Genomic DNA, 26,419 nt, shown 5'->3' on the forward strand with positions numbered 1-26,419 from the left:
GTGTTTCTATTTTCTTATTTTAGTGGATCCGTAAATATTTTCATGAGTAATCCAAAATATATAGATCATCGACTGACTACCAGAATATATATAGTCAAACAAAATAAGCAGACAATGAAATAACTTTAAGTAAAGGCTAGTTATTGGTTGCATTAAGTAAAATTCACGAGGATGGACGTGTTATCACGTCATGTATATATGAAGCAATGAACTCTTACCTCCTAACAGTTTCCTGTCTAGCTAGAGACTAGAAGTTTATTTATAATTTTTCTACAGAGTTGGAGTTTGTCCCTGTTGCATCAGCCATTCTTTAAAAGCTGAATGTGTTCTTGAGAGATCTGTCTGCACAAATGATGCATGGAATGTCAGAGTGGCAAGCCCGTATGGTCTCACACCACCACTTCGCATATACTTTTGCTAAATACCAGCAATTTAACAACGGGTGATACATTCACCGGTTACAAGATCCTCAACTGTGAGTTTATGGTTTTGATACTAAATTATATTCTTCCCATGCATGTTATATCAAAACACGTCCAACTTCTATAAGCATAGAACACGCCTAAGCAGTGTCACGTAAAATCTTGATGCGTGGCAGTAGATTTCTCCGTGACACCAGGAGAAACCTCCACGATATGATAGAGGAATTGCGGTGGGAGTCCAAACTCCAACCTCATAAGTTTGTTAATTAGCAATTCCATTATGTATTCTTTCTTTATTAGTCCCACGTTGTATGGAAAATTAAGATCCTGCAGTTTATAATTTTTTAGGGCCTCTCCACTCATTTCCAATTGGGATGCACGAATTCTAACACTGACTCTATCGTATTGTTGTGTTCTAGTAATGCTTTTTTTATGTTTTTTGATCGTATTGTTGTTGGATCTCCAATTTACTGCTCTAGTTGACAATGAAAACACAATCGCGGATACAAGGTCAATATGGCCAAGATCCTAAACAACCAGAACTGCTCAAAGAAAGGAAGAACCTCTATTAACGGTGAGAGCTACTACCTATTAACTACAATAGCCCAGTTATAATGCAGACTCTGATAAGTAATGTCTCTAAAAGATATTGTTTTAGATGTCAAGTACAATGAGAGAGCCTTAATCTTCCTACTCAAATTTTCTTGAGAGTATTATGAATCTTGAAAAATGCACTTATTTCTCTATTTCCACACTCCCCAAACGAAAGCAAAAGGTAGTAACTCCCAAAGAGTCCTGCCATTCTCAGTGAGCCCGCCGAGCCGTTTGCTTGATAAACAAGTTTGTAGCGTTTTCGCTGATAACCCAATCCCTATGAAATTCCTTCATGAAGAACATCCAGATGTCATACATTTTTGGGAAGTGAATGAAAAGATGGTCGATCGTTTTTCATTTAACTTACAGAAAATACACCTATTTGCTAACTTCCATCCCTTCTTCTTTAGATTATTTGAGTTAAAATAGCATCATGATGAATTAACCACATAAAGAAAGAAACTTTAGTTGGTACTAAGCGTTTCCAAATTTGTGTCGAAGGGAATATGATACCTGAGTTCTTCGCCAGTCCTTTGTAGCACGACTTCACCGAAAAGACTCCGCTTGTCTCCCGTCTCCACCTTCTAGAATCTTCCCCATTGCTTAACACGATTCAGAGTGGCAAGCCCGTATGGTCTCACACCACCACTTCGCATATACTTTTGCTAAATACCAGCAATTTAACATCGGGTGATATATTCACCGGTTACAAGATCCTCAACTGTGAGTTTATGGTTTTGATACTAAATTATATTCTATAACTGGAGTTTCGTTCTTTTAATAAGCAGTTTCCTTGTTTGCAATGGTTTCCTATAACTGGAGTTTCGTTCTTTTAATATGAATCATGAATCCCAAATAGACTACGACTTAGCAAGAGAATAGAAGTCAAATAAAATTAGGATTAATAAAACCGAAATAGACTAAGTTTCCATTATACAAAGAGACTTGGACATCAATAAATTTCTACCTATATATAACTAGAGTCAGGGCCAACACAACCTATAATAATTCTTTTTAACGAAAAGAGAAGGAGAGATTTATTGTAAGAGCTAGAGAGGCTCAAGCTAAGAAAGGTATGGTCATAACCTTATAATCTCTTCTTTGGCTATAATCTGAGTCTCTCTTAGGTCGTATAATCTGAGTTGCATGTTGACTAAACTAAATCATATGTCTCGAAGGTTATGTGTTTAAACTAAATCATATTCTTACAGCTTTATTTCAGGATACAATATATTTAGATAAAAGTATTGAATTTGATATGGCACTGGTTGATGAAAAATTTGACTCAATGAACGAGTTATATGCTTCCTTGTTCGGTGATGAAAGTGATGATGAACGTGCGGAAGAGATTATAGAAAAAGTATTTGGTAAAAGTGATGACGATACGGAAGAACTTAAGGTTGAAGAAATAAAGATTCCATCAAAATTTGAGAAAGGACAACAGGTTTATAATGACTTTTCTGAGTCGAAACTTGAAGCTGCCGCTGCCAAGCTACGTGAGAAATATCAAAACCTAGACAAAGGTAACTAATTCAATTATTTATGAATGTAAAGACTAACTACTTTTTTGTTGATTCTTATGTTCTCTTGTGCTAATTATTTTTCCTATTTATACACACAGCCAAAAAGCAAAGAAAAATTCAAGTTGTTGAAGATTCTCTTTTCTTTCGCCGGCTACAAAAACCAGAGAAAGTAATCTCTAAAAGACATCCTAAATTCGGGCTTCGTCGAATTGCAATATTCTAGCGGAAGAATCAAGCTCGAGATTATTATTATAAGATTTAATTCGTGATTGAATTTTCTTTAGTAAAAAGGGAACAATATTGAGTTGTAAAGTAGCAAAACTATAAAGAACTATGTCAGTTTTCTTCGATTCTATGCATATATTGGACCATCTCTCTTATAAATTGCGAGTTTGAACAATCTTATGTATTAGAATCATAAGAAAAAAAGAATGACAATTGTTTTGCAAGTAGAAACCAAGCTACAGAAGCTTTCGGAATTATCCAATTAAAAAGCAAAGAAACCAAAAGAGAAGCAAGACTCGAATACAATTGAAAGGCGTGCGTTTATATCTTGTATACATATTCTTCGCTGTTTTGACGCACGTTGCAACGGTTTAGCACTAGTACCTAAGCGACCACAACAAATTTGGGAGCCATACATTGCATCCATGCCTACTACGCACCGCCAGACTAACTAAAACAGCAAATTGAAGTTCTGTCAGAAGTTCTTCTTCTCAAAGTCATGTGCTCTACCACGGAGCTAAGTCGGCTATTCCTGTTAGAAGTTACAATTGCATTCATTCCACATTTATTAGGTAGCTCATCTTAGATAGTGGTAATGCAAGTTTGAAATATAGCAAAGTTCTGTGTTATTTTGTGAAGCGCTTTTCTTATTCACTTGAGGTGGGTCTACTTTGTAATGACTAACAAGGCTAACAAGAGAAATCAATGGACATAGGTGATTAACATACGCAAGCACCTATTAATTAAGTATTTGAACCCCTTCAGCTAGCATCCTAGATTGGGATTTTAATATTGCAAATTTAGAGATGAATTCAAATTGGCTGGATAATCAGAAAATACAAAGAAGAGTAGAAGAGGTCAGCGGAAACCCCAGTCGCAAAGAGGTCAATGTTGTTTCTGATTTAGAAATGGTGGATTTTGTTGTGGTTCTTCTAGATCAACTAGGTTTGAGCCGAGTTACAGTCTGGAAAAAAAAGAAGAAACAATGCAAGCTAACATTTTTTTACTCGGTCAGTTCTGAATCCACCTTTGTTGTTTTTAAAGTCTAGCTGCTCAATACCTAAAATTTGAATCAAGATTATGAAGCTAAGTCTGTAACTTTCTCAATTGGAAATAGATACCCAAATCGTTTTTAACAAGTTATTAGGTATTTTTGACCATCCTAAGATGAGATCTATGTGTAGGTCGGAGAATGCAAGATCTCATTCAAAGATGAAAAAGCCTTTGTTTGAGGATGATGATTACTTGGGAGACTTTGACACCGAATCTTACTATAATGAGCAAATTGATGATGTCAAAAATGGTTCAGGATGAAAATGAGGATTTAGAAATATGGGTTTCTTTTATTTTATGGAGAACTTAGTTTCTTTGGAGAACTGTTGTATGTTTTATGTTTTGTTTTTTTTCAAGGTTTATGAGTTGCTCCTATATTTTCTTTTCCTTTCTCTCTCTTTTTTTTTTGTAACCTTGGTGTCATTCTCGTAGTTAGTAAGTTCACGAATGATAGAAGAGATTTGAAGGTGAAGGTGAGAGAGATCTCAAACTCACTAACCAAGCATCTAAACGACTATACCACGTCCTCTTGGACGACTAATGTTGTATATTATTAATACCATCATATTAAGTTTTTTTTTTCTTTAAATAACTCACACATATGCATAAAAATTAAGCTATGACCTAATAAATACTAATTATTAATCATATATAGATACTGATTTTTTAGAGCCGAACTCACATTTATAATCGAATTATACACGTACGTATGCCGTTCCGAATTACTGACGAATCATGTCCTGTTGACCGAATTTGATTTTTACAAAAAACGTATAATAATCGTACGTTTGTCATTCCATACGTTTGCCGAATTTCGAATTACTAACTAGGATCACTCTCACCTATATCTTTGTCTTTTTAATTAAAGTTGGGTTTAAAAAAGAATGAATATACAGAAACGACAATATTTACCAGAAGAAGCGAAAAAAGATGAAAGAAAAGACTACCAAAACAAAAAAAGTTGTTTCCCTCTAAAACAGAATGAAGAAATTGATATGTAAAGAATGACTCGCAGCTTTTGTCCAAGAAAGTAACTAAGTTCTAGCTTCCTAAGCCACATCTCCATCAGTTTTAAAAGTATAATCCTTCTCAAATATAAGCTTATTGTAATGGCAAAATCTGACAGTCGCGTTGTTTGAATAAGGTTAACTCCACTCTTTGGTTCTCATGTGCCTCCTTGACGCTTTGTTATCAATTTTAACCCTACGCCGTCTTTCGGGTAACTAGAGATAGCTCTAGTTGTATGAAGGGTTACATGCATAATTCAATAGAAGATTTGCGCATGCTAAACTATTTTAGAGTTGGACATAAGAAGACATACAACAAACTCTACTCATGTGGAGTGTACTTCGGAAGATCCGGAAATTGGTGAGCTGAAGATTTGTTGGGATGGTGGAGCTTTGGGCAATACAGGCCAAGCTGGTTAAGCGGTGATTGCCAGGGATGCTACCTGTCCCATTTTAAGGACGCTGTGTGTTATCACTGGCTAAATATTTAATCACATGGTAGATTTAGGCCAATTTTGGGGTCACGAAGTACGATAGCATATCATAAGTCACCATAAAAATTTGGGTTATAATGATATAGATTAGTTCATATTGTGTAATTTCTGGGTTTTAAACTTTTAATACCGGTTACTAGAATTACGTGTATAAAGATCAATCAATCTTTTCTTTTTCAATAAATAAATCAGGGGTTAACTCTAAAAGTTATAACAAGGACATAAAACAATAACATACATGACGTGACTTACAGTGATTTCCATAAGTGACCAGAATCTTGCGTAACCAGAATCTCGAGTAACCAGAATCCATAACCAGAATCCAATATTAGTGACCAATCCATGAAAGAGTAGCAGTAAAACTAAACCTAATAGTAACACCCCGCATACCTACGAGTGAGCTTGGATCGTTGAAGCGTGATCCACAACTCGGTGATATTTTTTTTGACGATTTGATGAAACTTTCTTCCACAAGGAAAATATGCTGGAAGGCAAACTCTGATCCACGTCTTCCACAACTCGCTGGAAAAATCATCGGGATTTTTCGACTCGTCGGGAAAATATTGATCACACATGGGGTACCAATTCTTCTGACGAAGATCGTCACCGTTCTTAGGACATACAATCACCAGATCCGTAACCGTAACCCATTGAATCACACATACCGAAACGATTATAGGATTAGATGAATCATTTACCCTAGTTGGTAGAGTAAAAACCCATTTTGCAAAGAAATCAAGAATCTTCCAGAGATAACAACAACTGATTACCCAACAACCAGTCTCCCTAGTTGAAGAAGCATGATTTTGCGTTTCTTCAAAGTCAGCCCCCTTCCGGAGAAACTCGCCGTGAATCTTCTGGTCACTGCAAACCACATTTATTACATCCCTACTGACACAACATACTAAGATAGAAGAACCAGTGAAAACCCACACCAAATAGCCGGACAAGCCATTCACAGTATGAGAAACTAGATCGAGACTTTTACAAACTAAACTAGAACAAACGAAATACATGAAACTAAGTACAATACTACAACAAAAATGGAAACTATCAACTGCAAGAGCAAAAAAAGAAAGAGATCTTCCCAGATCTTCTCCAAAAGGAACCGATCCGAGCAGATGAAGAAGCGCCGGGGAGGGTTTTTTCGTTGAGAAGAAAAGAGAAGAGAGAGGGAGGAGAGAGCCGGGGAGGGTGTATAATGATCAATCAAGTAATATTAATCTAACAACTGTTCTGCATACTACTTATGAGTAACAGTTAGGAAAAATCTGAACAGAAGAAACATTAAACAGCTAAAATAGTGTATGGATTGAGTCGGATTTGCCTCATGCCCCTGATTGCTGCTTGATGTAACTATAAAGCTGTTGGTGGAAGGCGTGATCCAAGGAGAAACAGTCGTCCATACTGGCTAAGGAACGCCCTTCTTTTCTACAAAAATGTGGGAGTGATTCATAGTCCATGACTTTCAACAACTCTTCTTTCCCATTACCTTTGAGCACCTGAATTTTCCTCTGCGTCTCTTCCCGCAGTAGTTTCTTCACAATCTTCCATAATTTTGAAAATGCATATGGGGTATTAACAACGTAGTATGTCACGGCTATTCTGGATAATTGAGGTCATCGATAGTAGCTATTGTGGTCAGTAGCTTTATCTGGCTGATCGCAGAAAGCTTTAAACAAGTCATATCGAAAACTTTGACACAAGTCCCAATATAGCGTCCATTTCTTTGTTGGCTGAGGAAACACAACTAGGTCACGATATTCATTGATCTGGATATGTGACTGGACATAATAATCGACCGGACCTTTGTCGTATGTACTTTTTCCAACGCCAATGGCAAAAACAGGAAGGCCTTCTTTTGTGTAACCTGACAATCCTAATAATTGGGAGTCTCGCACAGCTTTGTATAATTCAGTGAGAGCTATCGGTCTCATTAATATCTTATCAATCTTGTTTTCCATCCTCCAATTTATACAATCAATTAACATCTGATGTGCTTTGGGAACATTCCAAGCTCTAGCCTTAAGAAACCGCACCAAAGTTTCAGCTGGATATCCTTGGTGCATATTCCGAAAACTTTGCTTTAGAGGTTCTTCAAGTTTTTCTGCTAAATCAAACAACTGTTTGATCGCTTCTTCTTGAGAAACCATCGCTGTAGTTTTTTTCTCTAATCAATTTTTTTTTTTCTACATAAACCTAACCTAACTTTAACCGTAGAGACGAAGAAATCTTTTCGACTTAATTCTCTTGATCTTTTTGTATTTCTAGGAGAGGTAATACCTATATATATATTTTTCTTGAAGCCTACCTATATTTTTTTTCCCGTGCTTTTCTGTTTCAAAATCTATGATGGACTATAAAATTCTATTTTGGAGATTACTTTGTTCTCGAGTAAAGTATATTTTGGAGTTTCTTTGTTTGCAATGGTTTCCAATAAGCGGAGTTTTGTTTTTTTATAGAGGTTATGGTTTGCTTGATGGTCAAGTTATTTCTAGTCCGGCATCAGAAGCAGCTGTCTATAAATAAACACCTTGTCTCTTGCCTATGATATTTCAATCCAAAGATTCAAATTAACCTCGCTCTTAGTCCTTCAACTTTACTGTACATGAAATATGTCGAGCATTCCAGTGGATCTCTATTTGACATCCTTTTAAGGTTACCGACAAAATCATTACTTATTTGCAAATCTCTCTGCAAGTATTGGTATGCCCTCATCTCTAACCCTAGTTTTGCTAATATGCACCTTAATTTTATTTTCCAACGAGACAATTTCATAAGTCTAACGCCTAATTATAAGGAAAAAATTAGATGCGAATACGTAGTGCATTCAACAGGTTATGAAACATTATTCAGGGAAAGTCATCAAAAAAGTGTTGATGACATGTTGTTTAAAGGTTGTTCAATCTTTTCGTCAGCAGCTCATACTATTGAGTTGTGGTGTTCTTGTAATGGTTTGGTTTGCTTACACTTTCGGGCTGTTAATAAACAATGGATTTGTCTTTGGAACCCTGCCACAAGATAATACAAGAAACTACCCAAAGCGCCAACTAGCTTTCCAACTAGGCCAGGTTTCCTTGTTGAATTTAGTCAATCTGCTTTGGGTTATGATCATAAAATTAAAGATTACAAGTTTGTAACTATAGTTTGTTTGGGCAACTTCATTCATGAAACACCCTAGTATATACATTAGGATCAAATTCTTGGAAGAAAATTCAAGATACCCCTGACGGAAACCTTTATCAAAGGCAATCTGGGGTGCTTGTCAATGGAGCTTTCCATTGGTTAGGTGCAGGAAACAAAGAGAGTACTCTTTCCGATTTTATAATTTCTTTTGATATCAGCAATGAGAGTTCCAGTGATATACAACTACCCGGCATGGAAGATTTGAATGATGGGTGATGTGTTCGCGTGGGGGTGTTGGAAGGGTGCCTTTGTGTTATTATTGTCGATTATTATTTTGATCAACATCTTTGTGAGCGTCGACCTCAAGTTATAATATGGGTAATGCAAGAGTATGGAGTTCGAGAATCTTGGAGTAAGCGTTTTGTTATTAACCGTGGTTATATGGGCAGCCCTTACGATTTAAGCCTTTTGTGGTATTTTAAGTATGGAAAGATTCTTTTTTCTGGTGTTTATCAACTATATATATATGACCTGAAACATGGAGGTACTAGATCACCAAATCTTCCTGATTCGCGCACAACTAATGTTGTAAGTTACTTTGAAACCTTAGCTTCACTAAACTTTGGAATGTACGTAAGGGAAAATGGAGAAATAGAGTTGTCAATTATTGAAGAAGAAGAAGGAGAAGAGGAATCCATTTAATTCAGGTGCATGTATATGTTATTCTTAGTCCTTGTTTCTCTTTTGAATGATTATTAGTCCGTGTTATAATAGATGAAGGTTAGATTTGCTATTTTTATTTTTCTAATCAAGAGCGTTAATCGATGACTCTTAGGAGCAGTAAAAGCAGGAAAATCCCAGAGTACCATCCAACCAAAAGAAATCAAATACCACTCTCTATCTCATTCCACTTATACACCAAACCCTGAAACTGGATGTCCTTGAGATCTGGAGAAGGAATAACTCGGTACAAGAACAGCAGACTTCCTTAAAAAACTGTAAATTAATGGATGGACATCAAAGTTTAGTATTAGAAATAAGCAAGGTGAATAAAAAATCTCTAAGTTTCACTCAGAGTTGTGTTTTCAAGCACATGTGTACGTAACAGCTAAAAGCTTTCCCCAAGTTGTGATATGAGAATCGTGACATTGATGAAACTCTCCACCTGGGTCAACTTCGAGTATTTTGAAAGGTATATCAACAATAAAAAGGATTTTGGAGTACAAAAGAGAACAAACAATTAAGGCTTTTGATAAAGTAAAAGACATGATAGAGAAATGCATGAATGCATATGATAACAATACAATACAAAAAAAAAAAAAAATCACCTTTCCCTTGCCATGAAGCCTCCTTAATTTAGTGGATCCGTAAATATTTTTCATGAGTAATCCAAAATATATAGATCATCGACTGACTACCAGAATACATATAGTCAAACTAAAATAAGCAGACAATGAAATAACTTTAAGTAAAAGGCTAGTTATTGGTTGCATTAAGTAAAAGTCACGAGGATGGACGTGTTATCACGTCATGTATATATGAAGCAATGAACTCTTACCTCCTAACAGTTTCTTGTCTTGCTAGAGACTAGAAGTTTCTTTATAATTTTTCTCCAGAGTTGGAGTTTGTCCCTGTTGCATCAGCCATTCTTTAAAAGCTGAATGTGTTCTTGAGAGATCTGTCTGCACAAAATGATGCATGGAACGTCAGAGTGGCATGCCCATATGGTCTCACACCACCACTTCGCATATACTTTTACTAAATACCAGCAATTTAACAACGGGTGATATATTCACCGATTAGAGATCCTCAACTGTGAGTTTATGGTTTTGATACTCAATTATATTCATCCCATGCATGTTACATCAAAACACGTCCAACTTCTATAAGCATAGAACACGCATAAGCAGTGTCACGTAAAATCTTGATGCGTGGCAGTAGATTTCTCCGTGACACCAGGAGAAACCTCCACGATATGATAGAGGAATTGCGGTGGGAGTCCAAACTCCAACCTCATAAGTTGGTTAATTAGTATATGTCGTGAGAAACTATAAAAACAATTCCATTGCGTATACTCGGAGTCAGAACCTAGATCTATATATATTCTAACTGTTAGAATAAAAGTAATAAGCAGTTTCCTTGTTTGCAATGGTTTCCTATAACTGGAGTTTCGTTCTTTTAATATGAATCATGAATCCCAAATAGACTACGACTTAGCAAGAGAATAGAAGTCAAATAAAATTAGGATTAATAAAACCGAAATAGACTAAGTTTCCATTATACAAAGAGACTTGGACATCAATAAATTTCTACCTATATATAACTAGAGTCAGGGCCAACACAACCTATAATAATTCTTTTTAACGAAAAGAGAAGGAGAGATTTATTGTAAGAGCTAGAGAGGCTCAAGCTAAGAAAGGTATGGTCATAACCTTATAAATCTCTTCTTTGGCTATAATCTGAGTCTCTCTTAGGTCGTATAATCTGAGTTGCATGTTCACTAAACTAAATCATGTCTCGAAGGTTATATGTCTAAACTAAATCATATTCTTGCAACTTTATTTCAGGATACAATATATTTAGATAAAAGTATTGAATTTGATATGGCACTGGTTGATGAAAAATTTGACTCAATGAACGAGTTATATGCTTCCTTGTTCGGTGATGAAAGTGATGATGAACGTGCGGAAGATATTATAGAAAAAGTATTTGGTAAAAGTGATGACGATATGGAAGAACTTAAGGTTGAAGAAATAAAGATTCCATCAAAATTTGAGAAAGGACAACAGGTTTATAATGACTTTTCTGAGTCGAAACTTGAAGCTGCCGCTGCCAAGCTACGTGAGAAATATCAAAACCTAGACAAAGGTAACTAATTCAATTATTTATGAATGTATAGACTAATTACTCTTTTTTGTTGATTCTTATGTTCTCTTGTGCTAATTATTTTTCCTATTTATACACACAGCCAAAAAGCAAAGAAAAATTCAAGTTGTTGAAGATTCTCTTTTCTTTCGCCGGCTACAAAAACCAGAGAAAGTAATCTCAAAAAGACATCCAAAATTCGGGCTTCGTCGAATTGCAATATTCTAGCGGAAGAATCAAGCTCGAGATTATTATTATAAAATTTAATTCGTGATTGAATTTTCTTTAGTAAAAAGGGAACAATATTGAGTTGTAAAGTAGCAAAACTATAAAGAACTATGTCAGTTTTCTTGGATTCTATGCATATATTGGACCATCTCTCTTATAAATTGCGAGTTTGAACAATCTTATGTATTAGAATCATAAGAAAAAAAGAATGACAATTGTTTTGCAAGTAGAAACCAAGCTACAGAAGCTTTCGGAATTATCCAATTAAAAAGCAAAGAAACCAAAAGAGAAGCCAGACTCGAATACAATTGAAAGGCGTGCGTTTATATCTTGTATACATATTCTTCGCTGTTTTGACGCACGTTGCAACGGTTTAGCACTAGTACCTAAGCGACCACAACAAATTTGGGAGCCATACATTGCATCCATGCCTACTACGCACCGCCAGACTAACTAAAACAGCAAATTGAAGTTCTGTCAGAAGTTCTTCTTCTCAAAGTCATGTGCTCTACCACGGAGCTAAGTCGGCTATTCCTGTTAGAAGTTACAATTGCATTCATTCCACATTTATTAGGTAGCTCATCTTAGATAGTGGTAATGCAAGTTTGAAATATAGCAAAGTTCTGTGTTATTTTGTGAAGCGCTTTTCTTATTCACTTGAGGTGGGTCTACTTTGTAATGACTAACAAGGCTAACAAGAGAAATCAATGGACATAGGTGATTAACATACGCAAGCACCTATTAATTAAGTATTTGAACCCCTTCAGCTAGCATCCTAGATTGGGATTTTAATATTGCAAATTTAGAGATGAATTCAAATTGGCTGGATAATCAGAAAATACAAAGAAGAGTAGAAGAGGTCAGCGGAAACCCCAGTCGCAAAGAGGTCAATGTTGTTTCTGATTTAGAAATGGTGGATTTTGTTGTGGTTCTTCTAGATCAACTAGGTTTGAGCCGAGTTACAGTCTGGAAAAAAAAGAAGAAACAATGCAAGCTAACATTTTTTTACTCGGTCAGTTCTGAATCCACCTTTGTTGTTTTTAAAGTCTAGCTGCTCAATACCTAAAATTTGAATCAAGATTATGAAGCTAAGTCTGTAACTTTCTCAATTGGAAATAGATACCCAAATCGTTTTTAACAAGTTATTAGGTATTTTTGACCATCCTAAGATGAGATCTATGTGTAGGTCGGCGAATGCAAGATCTCATTCAAAGATGAAAAAGCCTTTGTTTGAGGATGATGATTACTTGGGAGACTTTGACACCGAATCTTACTATAATGAGCAAATTGATGATGTCAAAAATGGTTCAGGATGAAAATGAGGATTTAGAAATATGGGTTTCTTTTATTTTATGGAGAACTTAGTTTCTTTGGAGAACTGTTGTATGTTTTATGTTTTGTTTTTTTTCAAGGTTTATGAGTTGCTCCTATATTTTCTTTTCCTTTCTCTCTCTTTTTTTTTTGTAACCTTGGTGTTATTCTCGTAGTTAGTAAGTTCACGAATGATAGAAGAGATTTGAAGGTGAAGGTGAGAGAGATCTCAAACTCACTAACCAAGCATTTAAACGACTATACCACGTCCTCTTGGATGACTAATGTTGTATATTATTAATACCATCATATTAAGTTTATTTTTTCTTTAAATAACTCACACATATGCATAAAAATTAAGCTATGACCTAATAAATACTAATTATTAATCATATATAGATACTGATTTTTTAGAGCCGAACTCACATTTATAATCGAATTATACACGTACGTATGCCGTTCCGAATTACTGACGAATCACGTCCTGTTGACCGAATTTGAGTTTTACAAAAACGTATAATAATCGTACGTTTGTCATTCCATACGTTTGCCGAATTTCGAATTACTAACTAGGATCACTCTCACCTATATCTTTGTCTTTTTAATTAAAGTTGGGTTTAAAAAAGAATGAATATACAGAAACGACAATATTTACCAGAAGAAGCGAAAAAAGATGAAAGAAAAGACTACCAAAACAAAAAAAGTTGTTTCCCTCTAAAACAGAATGAAGAAATTGATATGTAAAGAATGACTCGCAGCTTTTGTCCAAGAAAGTAACTAAGTTCTAGCTTCCTAAGCCACATCTCCATCAGTTTTAAAAGTATAATCCTTCTCAAATATAAGCTTATTGTAATGGCAAAATCTGACAGTAACGTTGTTTGAATAAGGTTAACTCCACTCTTTGGTACTCATGTTCCTCCTTGACGCTTTGTTATCAATTTTAAACCTACGTCGTTTTTCGGGTAATTAGAGATAGCTCTAGTTGTATGAAGGGTTACATGCATAATTCAATAGAAGATTTGCGCATGCTAAACTATTTTAGAGTTGGACATAAGAAGACATACAAAAAACTCTACTCATGTGGAGTGTACTTCGGGAGATCCGGAAATTGGTGAGCTGAAGATTTGTTGAGATGGTGGAGCTTTGGGCAATACAGTCCAAGATGGTTAAGCGGTGATTGCCAGGGATGCTACCTGTCCCATTTTAAGGACGCTGTGTGTTATCACTGGCTAAATATTTAATCACATGGTAGATTTAGGCCAATTTTGGGGTCACGAAGTACGATAGCATATCATAAGTCACCATAAAAATTTGGGTTATAATGATATAGATTAGTTCATATTGTGTAATTTCTGGGTTTTAAACTTTTAATACCGGTTACTAGAATTACGTGTATAAAGATCAATCAATCTTTTCTTTTTCAATAAATAAATCAGGGGCTAACTCTAAAAGTTATAACAAGGACATAAAACAATAACATACATGACGTGACTTACAGTGATTTCCATAAGTGACCAGAATCTTGCGTAACCAGAATCTCGAGTAACCAGAATCCATAACCAGAATCCAATATTAGTGACCAATTGTTAAGAATTTTGTGTATATTATTTCATGTCTATTCAAAACTTATTACAAGGATATATATATGTGCGACCACATAATAGAGTCCTAATAGAAATACATTTCATATCAGTCTTGGTTTCCTATAATAAGTCTTTCCTAGACTTTCCTAGTATAAACACATTCCATATCAGTCTCGGTTTCCTAGAATAAGTCTTTCCTAGACTTTCCTAGTATAAATACATTCCATATCAGTCTCAGACTTTCCTAGTTTATGTTCTAAGAGACGTGTACATCTGAGACCTTCCTAATTAGTCTCAGACACATTCTCAATACCCCCCCTCAAGACGGAGCATGCAGGTCACAAATGCCCATCTTGGACAATAGACCATGAAACTGAGCTTTCCCCAATGACTTTGTGAATATATCCGCCAACTGTATTGTGGTAGGAGTATAAGAAGGTGAAATAATCTTCCTTATTATCGCATCCCTAACTAGATGACAGTCCACTTCAATGTGTTTCGTTCTTTCATGAAACACAGGATTCTTCGCAATATATAATGCTGATTGACTATCACAAAGAAGACTCATTGCTTGTGTATGGTGAACTCCCAAATCTCGGAGTAATTGTTTCAACCATTTTAATTCACATGTAGCCGCCGCCATGGAACGATATTCTGCTTCAGCTGAGCTACGAGACACAGTTTGTTGCTTCTTAGTCTTCCAAGATACTGGTGAATCACCAAAAAGAACAAACCAACCCGTCAGTGAGCGTCTAGTTATAGGACAACTTGCCCAATCTGAATCACACCAACCTCTGAATTTGAAATTACTATCAGAGCGCAACAGAATTCCTTGTCCAGGATTCTTTTTCAAATATCTAACCACACGAAGTGCTGCTTCCCAATGCTCCAGTCTAGGTCGCTGCATAAACTGAGATAAGATATGCACTGAGTAAGCAAGATCTGGTCTGGTGACGGATAAATATATTAAACGCCCAACCAATCTTCTATATTTCTCTACATCACTAAGCAAATCTCCTGTTGCTAAGGCAAGACGATGATTTGTCTCCATAGGAAATTCTGCAGGTTTCGCACCCAATAAACTTGTTTCCATTATAATATCCAACGCATATTTTATTTGGCATATGTAGAAACCCTTTTTACTACGTGCCACTTCCAATCCTAGGAAGTATTTCAACTTTCTTAAATCTTTCATCTTAAAACATTGACCCAAGTATGCTTTAAATTGTGTAAGCGCAACCAGATCATTTCCTGCAATAATCAAATCATCAACATACACCAGCACATTAAGTTGCATCTTTCCCTTTAGCATAGTAAAGAGAGAATAATCTGAGTACGATTGCCGAAACCCATAATTCTTCAATGCAGTGGACAGCTTCGCAAACCAACACCGCGGTGCTTGTTTTAGTCCATACAATGATTTCTTCATTTTACACACCATATTAGGATTACCCTTAGCAAATCCAGGTGGTATTTTCATATATACTTCCTCTTCCAAATCTCCATGTAGGAATGCATTATGCACATCCATCTGATGCACATCCCATTGCTTAGCCGCAGCAACAGCCAAAAACATACGAACAGTTGTCATCTTTGCCACTGGTGCAAACGTCTCATTGTAATCCAAACCTTCAACTTGATGATTTCCAAAAATCACAAGTCTTGCTTTTAAACGTACCAAAGTACCATTTTCATCATATTTTTCCGTATATATCCATTTACTTCCTAGAGCCTTCTTACCAGGTGGCAATTCGGTGATATCCCATGTGCCTTGTTCTTCTAAGGCCCGTATTTCTTCCGCCATTGGTTTCCTCCAACCTGGATGTGTCATTGCCTCTCTGAAATTTTTCGGCTCAGACTTTGCCGACAATGCAGCAATATAATTTTTATGCATGTCAGAAAACCTGTCACAACTAACATAATATGTCAAAGGATAAGGTGTACCTGAGGATGATGACTGTGATGATTGAGAGTGAGATGGACTATTTTCTCGAATGGTGTGCGTCACAAAACCTTTCAGCCTACTTGATGGGATATTCTGACGCTTGCCCTTACCCAAATCATTGTTCACAACAACGGTATTTGTGGGTTGTCCATCACCATTTACATCTGCCTTAATTTCTGATGTCGTAGACTTGTGCTTAACAGCGTTATCTTCAGCATATGTCGCAGTCTGTTCTGCTGCAGTTTCTGCAGATGTCGCAGTCTGTTCTGCTGCAGTTTCTGCAGATGTCGCAGTCTGAACTGCAACATTTCCACCAGGCGCTGCAGTATGTACAACGACATCTGCATCTGTCTGTCGTTGTATTTCTGCACCTTCTTCTCCGCCATCTATTACTGAATCTTCATCACTATCATCACTCCATTCTTCACCAACACGATCTGTCTCATGTGTAGTGCCAGCGACATCAGTCGTTATATGAGTTCTAGTTCCATCCAACTCGGTCTTATACGGAAATTGTGTCTCATAGAATTTTACATCTCTAGACACTATAAACCTTCTTGTGTCGAGATCGTACACTTTCCATGCCTTCTTATCGAATGGATATCCTAGAAACACATACCTTCTTCCTCGACTAGCAAACTTATCTCCTTTGCTACTTTGATCATATACATAACACAAACATCCAAAGACCTTCAACTGTTTATATAGAGGTGGTTTTCCAAACAATACTTCATATGGTGTTTTATTATTTAGGATAGGTGTAGGAGTACGATTGATCAAGTACGCCGCTGTCAATGCACACTCTCCCCAAAACCGTTTCGGCAAGCTTGCTTGAAATCTCAAAGCCCGTGCCACATTCATTATATGTTGATGTTTTCTCTCAACTCTTTCATTCTGTTGTGGAGTACCTACACAAGACGTCTCAAAGACTATTCCACTAGTCTTAAAATACCCACGTAATGCATTAAATTCTGTTCCATTATCACTTCTAACAATTTTAATATCCTTGTTAAATTGACGCTTCACAAGAGCAACAAATTCACGAAATATTGATTCAACTTCTGTTTTATTCCGAATTAAATAAATCCAAACACCTCTTGAAAAATCATCAACTATTGTTAGAAAATATTGTGCTCCACATGATGAATGGATCTTATAAGGACCCCATAAATCTATATGAACTAAATCAAAAATACAATTCGATTTACTCAAACTGCTTCTACGATGCTTTGCCCGGGGACAAATATCACAAGCATCATTATTCTTCTTAATTAATCTACTCACACCTTGCAATTTCTGCAAAACTTTTTCTGAAGGATGTCCCATACGCTGATGCCACAACTCATATGAATCTTCATGCACAACCATAACTTCAACATGCGGCACACCACAGAAAATATATAGTCCACCTTGTCTCTCAGCCACTCCAATCATCCTCCTCGTAGACCGGTCCTGTATAAGACATAATTTGTTAGTACATTGAATAATACAACTCATCTCATCAATAAGTTGTGTGACTGAAATTAGGTTACAGGTTATCTGTGGTACATAAAGCACGTTTTCAAGTTTCAATCCACCAGGGAGAATCACGGTTCCAATTTTCTCAGAGTATGCATATTTTCCATTAGGCAATCCAACTGAACATGCCCTAATATCTCGTACACTCCTCATGTTAAGAAGTTCATACGTAACATGATTTGTTGCACCTGTGTCAACAATCCAGGATGTTTTATTCTTTTTACCTTGTAGATGAGAACCAGACTTTCTTGAGTTTAAAAACTCCATCACTTCTTGAACTTGTGCTGCTGTAACTCCTACTAGACCCGTTCCATCAGCTGATGACGTACCAGCACCAGCACTCTCCTTTGCTGCCGAAATATGCAGGTTATGAGCACGAACAGGATTTCCTCCTTGTCCTCTACCTCCTCTTCCAGTACGTCCTCTTCCTCCAGTTCTTCCTCCTCTTCCATTCTTTGGTCTGTCTCCCCACCATTCTGGATATCCAATAATCTTAAAACAGCCATCATCAGAGTGTCCTTGTCTGCTGCAAGTTTTGCAGTACTTGTTGGGATCATAAGCACTATTAAGTAGGCGTTGATCAGATTGCACCTTAAAAGCCATAACATTCTCTTGCATCTCTGTAGTCACAACTCCATCTCCAATTTTCAGGCGTTCTGAGTTCACAATTGTTTGATATGCAACATCCATAGACGGCAATGGTTCTCTTGCAAGCAATTGTTCACGCAAAGAGTTGTATACATAATCTAACCCAATCAGAAAATAATGCAATAAATCTTCTTCTCTCAACAAACTTACCTGAGATGCAATATTACAGGTGCACTTTCCACACTTGCATTGGGGTATCTTCATATAAGTCACCATCTCATCCTATATTTTGTTCAATCTTCCAAAATATATAGCAACTTCCTCCGTTTTCTTCTGTTTGCAGTCACTTAAAGATGCTTCTAGTTGGCATATTCTTGTTCCACTAACAACGCAAAATCTTCTCTTCAAGTGTGCCCATAATAGACTTGCATCCTCATAATCTCCCAGAGTTGATCTCACTGATAACTCCAGCGTGTTACTGATCCATGAGACCAGCATTGATTGCACTGCTATCCATTCTTCCAACTGATCCGGATCTTCAGGTCTTGTAACTGTTCCATCAATAAAACCAAATTTTCTTTTGGCTATTAACGATCTTCTTATGGCTCTAGCCCATTCATCATAATTATTTCCTCTCAAAGTTATTGGCGTGATGATATTTCCTGGTCCATCACTCGAACCTAGGTAATATACAGGGTTCTTCTTTTGTACATCATATTCCACCGTCTTTCCTTTGGATGATTCAATTTCGTTAACCATCTTTAGTTTTTTTTTTTTTAGGTTTCGAAACTGGCTCTTGATGCCATGTTAAGAATTTTGTGTATATTATTTCATGTCTCTTCAAAACTGATTACAAGGATATATATATGTGCGACCACATAATAGAGTCCTAATAGAAATACATTCCATATCAGTCTTGGTTTCCTAGAATAAGTCTTTCCTAGACTTTGCTAGTATAAACACATTCCATATCAGTCTCGGTTTCCTAGAATAAGTCTTTCCTAGACTTTCCTAGTATAAATACATTCCATATCAGTCTCAGACTTTCCTAGTTTATGATCTAAGAGACGTGTACATCTGAGACCTTCCTAATTAGTCTCAGTACCAATCCATAAAACAGTAGCAGTAAAACTAAACCTAATAGTAACACCCCGCATACCTACGGGTGAGATTGGATCGTTGAAGCGTGATCCACAACTCGGTGATTTTTTTTTTTGACGATGTGATGAAACTTTTTTTCCACAAGGAAAATATGCTGGAAGGCCAACTCTGATCCACGTCTTCCACAACTCGCTGGAAAAATCATCGGGATTTTTCGACTCGTCGGGAAAATATTGATCACACATGGGGTACCAATTCTTCTGACGAAGATCGTCACCGTTCTTAGGACATACAATCACCAAATCCGTAACCGTAACCCATTGAATCACACATACCGAAACGATTATAGGATTAGATGAATCATTAACCCTAGTTGGTAGAGTAAAAACCCATTTTGCAAAGAAATCAAGAATCTTCCAGAGATAACAACAACTGATTACCCAACAACCAGTCTCCCTAGTTGAAGAAGAATGATTTTGCGTTTCTTCAAAGTCAGCCCCCTTCCGGAGAAACTCGCCGTGAATCTTCTGGTCACTGCAAACCACATTTATTACATCCCTACTGACACAACATACTAAGATAGAAGAACCAGTGAAAACCCACACCATATAGCCGGACAAGCCATTCACAGTATGAGAAACTAGATCGAGACTTCTACAAACTAAACTAGAACAAACGAAATACATGAAACTAAGTACAATACTACAACAAAAATGGAAACTATCAACTGCAAGAGCAAAAAAAGAAAGAGATCTTCCCAGATCTTCTCCAAAAGGAGCCGATCCGAGCAGATGAAGTAGCGCCGGGGAGGGTTTTTTCGTTGAGAAGAAAAGAGAAGAGAGAGGGAGGAGAGAGCCGGGGAGGGTGTATAATGATCAATCAAGTAATATTAATCAAACAACTGTTCTGCATACTACTTATGAGTAACAGTTAGGAAAAATCTGAACAGAAGAAACATTAAACAGCTAAAATAGTGTATGGATTGAGTCGGATTTGCCTCATGCCCCTGATTGCTGCTTGATGTAACTATAAAGCTGTTGGTGGAAGGCGTGATCCAAGGAGAAACAGTCGTCCATACTGGCTAAGGAACGCCCTTCTTTTCTACAAAAATGTGGGAGTGATTCATAGTCCATGACTTTCAACAACTCTTCTTTCCCATTACCTTTGAGCACCTGAATTTTCCTCTGCGTCTCTTCCTGCAGTAGTTTCTTAACAATCTTCCATAATTTTGAAAATGCATATGGGGTATTAACAACGTAGTATGTCACGGCTATTTCTGGATAATTGAGGTCATCGATAGTAGCTATTGTGGTCAGTAGCTTTATCTGGCTGATCGCAGAAAGCTTTAAACAAGTCATATCGAAAACTTTGACACAAGTCCCAATATAGCGTCCATATTTCTTTGTAGCCTGAGGAAACACAACTCGGTCACGATATTCATTGATCTGGATATGTGACTGGACATAATAATCGACCGGACCTTTGTCGTATGTACCTTTTCCAACGCCAATGGCAAAAACAGGAAGGCCTTCTTTTGTGTAACCTGACAATCCTAATAATTGGGAGTCTCGCACAGCTTTGTATAATTCAGTGGGAGCTATCGGTCTCATTAATATCTTATCAATCTTGTTTTCCATCCTCCAATTTATACAATCAATTAACATCTGATGTGCTTTGGGAACATTCCAAGCTCTAGCCTTAAGAAACCGCACCAAAGTTTCAGCTGGATATCCTTGGTGCATATTCCGAAAACTTTGCTTTAGAGGTTCTTCAAGTTTTTCTGCTAAATCAAACAACTGTTTGATCGCTTCTTCTTGAGAAACCATCGCTGTAGTTTTTTTCTCTAATCAATTTTTTTTTCTACATAAACCTAACCTAACTTTAACCGTAGAGACGAAGAAATCTTTTCGACTTAATTCTCTTGATCTTTTTTGTATTTCTAGGAGAGGTAATACCTATATATATATTTTTTCTTGAAGCCTACCTATATTTTTTTTTCCCGTGCTTTTCTGTTTCAAAATCTATGATGGACTATAAAATTCTATTTTGGAGATTACTTTGTTCTCGAGTAAAGTATATTTTGGAGTTTCTTTGTTTGCAATGGTTTCCAATAAGCGGAGTTTTGTTTTTTATAGAGGTTATGGTTTGCTTGATGGTCAAGTTATTTCTAGTCCGGCATCAGAAGCAGCTGTCTATAAATAAACACCTTGTCTCTTGCCTATGATATTTCAATCCAAAGATTCAAATTAACCTCGCTCTTAGTCCTTCAACTTTACTGTACATGAAATATGTCGAGCATTCCAGTGGATCTCTATTATGACATCCTTTTAAGGTTACCGACAAAATCATTACTTATTTGCAAATCTCTCTGCAAGTATTGGTATGCCCTCATCTCTAACCCTAGTTTTGCTAATATGCACCTTAATTTTATTTTCCAACGAGACAATTTCATAAGTCTAACGCCTAATTATAAGGAAAAAATTAGATGCGAATACGTAGTGCATTCAACAGGTTATGAAACATTATTCAGGGAAAGTCATCAAAAAAGTGTTGATGACATGTTGTTTAAAGGTTGTTCAATCTTTTCGTCAGCAGCTCATACTATTGAGTTGTGGTGTTCTTGTAATGGTTTGGTTTGCTTACACTTTCGGGCTGTTAATAAACAATGGATTTGTCTTTGGAACCCTGCCACAAGATAATACAAGAAACTACCCAAAGCGCCAACTAGCTTTCCAACTAGGCCAGGTTTCCTTGTTGATTTTAGTCAGTCTGCTTTGGGTTATGATCATAAAATTAAAGATTACAAGTTTGTAACTATAGTTTGTTTGGGCAACTTCATTCATGAAACACCCTAGTATATACATTAGGATCAAATTCTTGGAAGAAAATTCAAGATACCCCTGATGGAAACCTTTATCAAAGGCAATCTGGGGTGCTTGTCAATGGAGCTTTCCATTGGTTAGGTGCAGGAAACAAAGAGAGTACTCTTTCCGATTTTATAATTTCTTTTGATATCAGCAATGAGAGTTCCAGTGATATACAACTACCCGGCATGGAAGATTTGAATGATGGGTGATGTGTTCGCGTGGGGGTGTTGGAAGGGTGCCTTTGTGTTATTATTGTCGATTATTATTTTGATCAAGATCTTTGTGAGCGTCGACCTCAAGTTATAATATGGGTAATGCAAGAGTACGTAGTTCGAGAATCTTGGAGTAAGCGTTTTGTTATTAACCGTGGTTATATGGGCAGCCTTACGATTTAAGCCTTTTGTGGTATTTTAAGGATGGAAAGATTCTTTTTTCTGGTGTTTATCAACTATATATATATATGACCTGAAACATGGAGGTACTAGATCACCAAATCTTCCTGATTCGCGCACAACTAATGTTGTAAGTTACTTTGAAACCTTAGCTGCACAAAATGATGCATGGAACGTCAGAGTGGCAAGCCCATATGGTCTCACACCACCACTTCGCATATACTTTTGCTAAATACCAGCAATTTAACAACGGGTGATATATTCACCGGTTACAAGATCCTCAACTGTGAGTTTATGGTTTTGATACTAAATTATATTCTTCCCATGCATGTTATATCAAAACACGTCCAACTTCTATAAGCATAGAACACGCCTAAGCAGTGTCACGTAAAATCTTGATGCGTGGCAGTAGATTTCTCCGTGACACCAGGAGAAACCTCCACGATATGATAGAGGAATTGCGGTGGGATTCCAAACTCCAACCTCATAAGTTTGTTAATTAGCATATGTCGTGAGAAACTATAAAAACAATTCCATTGCGTATACTCGGAGTCAGAACCCAGATCTATATATATTCTAACTGTTAGAATAAAAGTAATAAGCAGTTTCCTTGTTTGCAATGGTTTCCTATAACTGGAGTTTCGTTCTTTTAATATGAATCATGAATCCCAAATAGACTACGACTTAGCAAGAGAATAGAAGTCAAATAAAATTAGGATTAATAAAACCGAAATAGACTAAGTTTCCATTATACAAAGAGACTTGGACATCAATAAATTTCTACCTATATATAACTAGAGTCAGGGCCAACACAACCTATAATAATTCTTTTTAACGAAAAGAGAAGGAGAGATTTATTGTAAGAGCTAGAGAGGCTCAAGCTAAGAAAGGTATGGTCATAACCTTATTAATCTCTTCTTTGGCTATAATCTGAGTCTCTCTTAGGTCGTATAATCTGAGTTGCATGTTGACTAAACTAAATCATATGTCTCGAAGGTTATGTGTTTAAACTAAATCATATTCTTACAGCTTTATTTCAGGATACAATATATTTAGATAAAAGTATTGAATTTGATATGGCACTGGTTGATGAAAAATTTGACTCAATGAACGAGTTATATGCTTCCTTGTTCGGTGATGAAAGTGATGATGAACGTGCGGAAGATATTATAGAAAAAGTATTTGGTAAAAGTGATGACGATATGGAAGAACTTAAGGTTGAAGAAATAAAGATTCCATCAAAATTTGAGAAAGGACAACAGGTTTATAATGACTTTTCTGAGTCGAAACTTGAAGCTGCCGCTGCCAAGCTACGTGAGAAATATCAAAACCTAGACAAAGGTAACTAATTCAATTATTTATGAATGTAAAGACTAACTACTCTTTTTGTTGATTCTTATGTTCTCTTGTGCTAATTATTTTTCCTATTTATACACACAGCCAAAAAGCAAAGAAAAATTCAAGTTGTTGAAGATTCTCTTTTCTTTCGCCGGCTACAAAAACCAGAGAAAGTAATCTCAAAAAGACATCCAAAATTCGGGCTTCGTCAAATTGCAATATTCTAGCGGAAGAATCAAGCTCGAGATTATTATTATAAGATTTAATTCGTGATTGAATTTTCTTAATAAAAAGGGAACAATATTGAGTTGTAAAGTAGCAAAACTATAAAGAACTATGTCAGTTTTCTTCGATTCTGTGCATATATTGGACCATCTCTCTTATAAATTGTGAGTTTGAACAATCATATGTATTAGAATCATAAGAAAAAAAGAATGACAATTGTTTTGCAAGTAGAAACCAAGCTACAGAAGCTTTCGGAATTATCCAATTAAAAAGCAAAGAAACCAAAAGAGAAGCAAGACTCGAATACAATTGAAAGGCGTGCGTTTATATCTTGTATACATATTCTTCGCTGTTTTGACGCATGTTGCAACGGTTTAGCACTAGTACCTAAGCGACCGCAACAAATTTGGGAGCCATACATTGCATCCATGCCTACTACGCACCGCCAGACTAACTAAAACAGCAAATTGAAGTTCTGTCAGAAGTTCTTCTTCTCAAAGTCATGTGCTCTACCACGGAGCTAAGTCGGCTATTCCTGTTAGAAGTTACAATTGCATTCATTCCACATTTATTAGGTAGCTCATCTTAGATAGTGGTAATGCAAGTTTGAAATATAGCAAAGTTCTATGTTATTTTGTGAAGCGCTTTTCTTATTCACTTGAGGTGGGTCTACTTTGTAATGACTAACAAGGCTAACAAGAGAAATCAATGGACATAGGTGATTAACATACGCAAGCACCTATTAATTAAGTATTTGAACCCCTTCAGCTAGCATCCTAGATCGGGATTTTAATATTGCAAATGTAGAGATGAATTCAAATTGGCTGGATAATCAGGAAATACAAAGAAGAGTAGAAGAGGTCAGCGGAAACCCCAGTCGCAAAGAGGTCAATGTTGTTTCTGATTTAGAAATGGTGGATTTTGTTGTGGTTCTTCTAGATCAACTAGGTTTGAGCCGAGTTATAGTCTGGAAAAAAAAAAGAAACAGTGCAAGCTAACATTTTTTTACTCGGTCAGTTCTGAATCCACCTTTGTTGTTTTTAAAGTCTAGCTGCTCAATACCTAAAATTTTGAATGAAGATTCTGAAGCTAAGTCTGTAACTTTCTCAATTGGAAATAGATACCCAAATCGTTTTTAACAAGTTATTAGGTATTTCTGACCATCCTAAGATGAGATCTATGTGTAGGTCGGAGAATGCAAGATCTCATTCAAAGATGAAAAAGCCTTTGTTTGAGGATGATGATTACTTGAGAGACTTTGACACCGAATCTTACTATAATGAGCAAATTGATGATGTCAAAAATGGTTCAGGATGAAAATGAGGATTTATAAATATGGGTTTCTTTTATTTTATGGAGAACTTAGTTAGTTTCTTCGGAGAACTGTTGTATGTTTTATGTTTTGTTTTTTTTCAAGGTTTATGAGTTGCTCGTTTATTTTCTTTTTCGTTTTCTCTCTTTTTTTTTTTGTAACCTTGGTGTCAATCTCGTAGTTAGTAAGTTCGCGAATGATTCACGAATCATTCCCGAATTTTCCCGTAACACGAATTTTACTGTTTTATTCGTGCACGTTTGCAACTCCGAACCCGAGACGCGTATTACGTGGCATTCCTGGATTATTCGCGAATCGTTCACGAACTTTACGTATCCCGAATGATACGTCCGCTTAATTCGCCAGAAATTCTTTAGCTTTTACATTTTCAAAGGCCCCACTTTTTGGGCTGTACTGCCTACCAAGCATATACGGCCCAATATTAGACATTGTAATTTTTATGGAAAAAAATGACAGAAGAGATTTGAAGGTGAAGGTGAGAGAAATCTCAAACTCACTAACCAAGCATCTAAACGACTATACCACGTCCTCTTGGATGACTAATGTTGTATATTATTAATACCATCATATTAAGTTTATTTTTTCTTTAAATAACTCACACATATGCATAAAAATTAAGCTATGACCTAATAAATACTAATTATTTATCATATATAGATACTGATTTTTTAGAGCCGAACT

The 26,419-nt window shown here is 36.3% G+C and overlaps 1 protein-coding gene and 1 pseudogene across 1 annotated transcript; both read right to left on the reverse strand.

The window, feature by feature from the left end:
• Positions 1–6,646: 6,646 nt before the first annotated feature.
• Positions 6,647–8,600, reverse strand: LOC113340104 (annotated as a pseudogene).
• An 11,981-nt stretch (positions 8,601–20,581) lies between these two features.
• Positions 20,582–22,539, reverse strand: LOC113340105 (phosphatidylinositol/phosphatidylcholine transfer protein SFH2-like). The gene is made up of 2 exons (XM_026585321.1): positions 22,482–22,539; positions 20,582–21,426 (listed from the first exon to the last, which is right to left on the reverse strand). The coding sequence occupies exons 1-2, from the start codon at positions 22,537–22,539 to the stop codon at positions 20,582–20,584; spliced, it is 903 nt and encodes a 300-aa protein (XP_026441106.1).
• Positions 22,540–26,419: the final 3,880 nt, after the last annotated feature.

Source organism: Papaver somniferum, unplaced genomic scaffold (assembly GCF_003573695.1).
Source record: "Papaver somniferum cultivar HN1 unplaced genomic scaffold, ASM357369v1 unplaced-scaffold_21, whole genome shotgun sequence".
Lineage (NCBI taxonomy): Eukaryota > Viridiplantae > Streptophyta > Magnoliopsida > Ranunculales > Papaveraceae > Papaver > Papaver somniferum.

Bases quoted from the DNA above. Each gene is read 5' to 3' on its own strand.
- LOC113340105 (XM_026585321.1), bottom strand. From the start codon at position 22,539: ATGGAAAGCTCCATTGACAAGCACCCCAGATTGCCTTTGATAAAGGTT. The intron at 21,427-22,481 runs GTATCTTGAATT...AAAATTGATTAG, and splicing joins GATAAAGGTTTCCATCAGGG to AGAAAAAAACTACAGCGATG.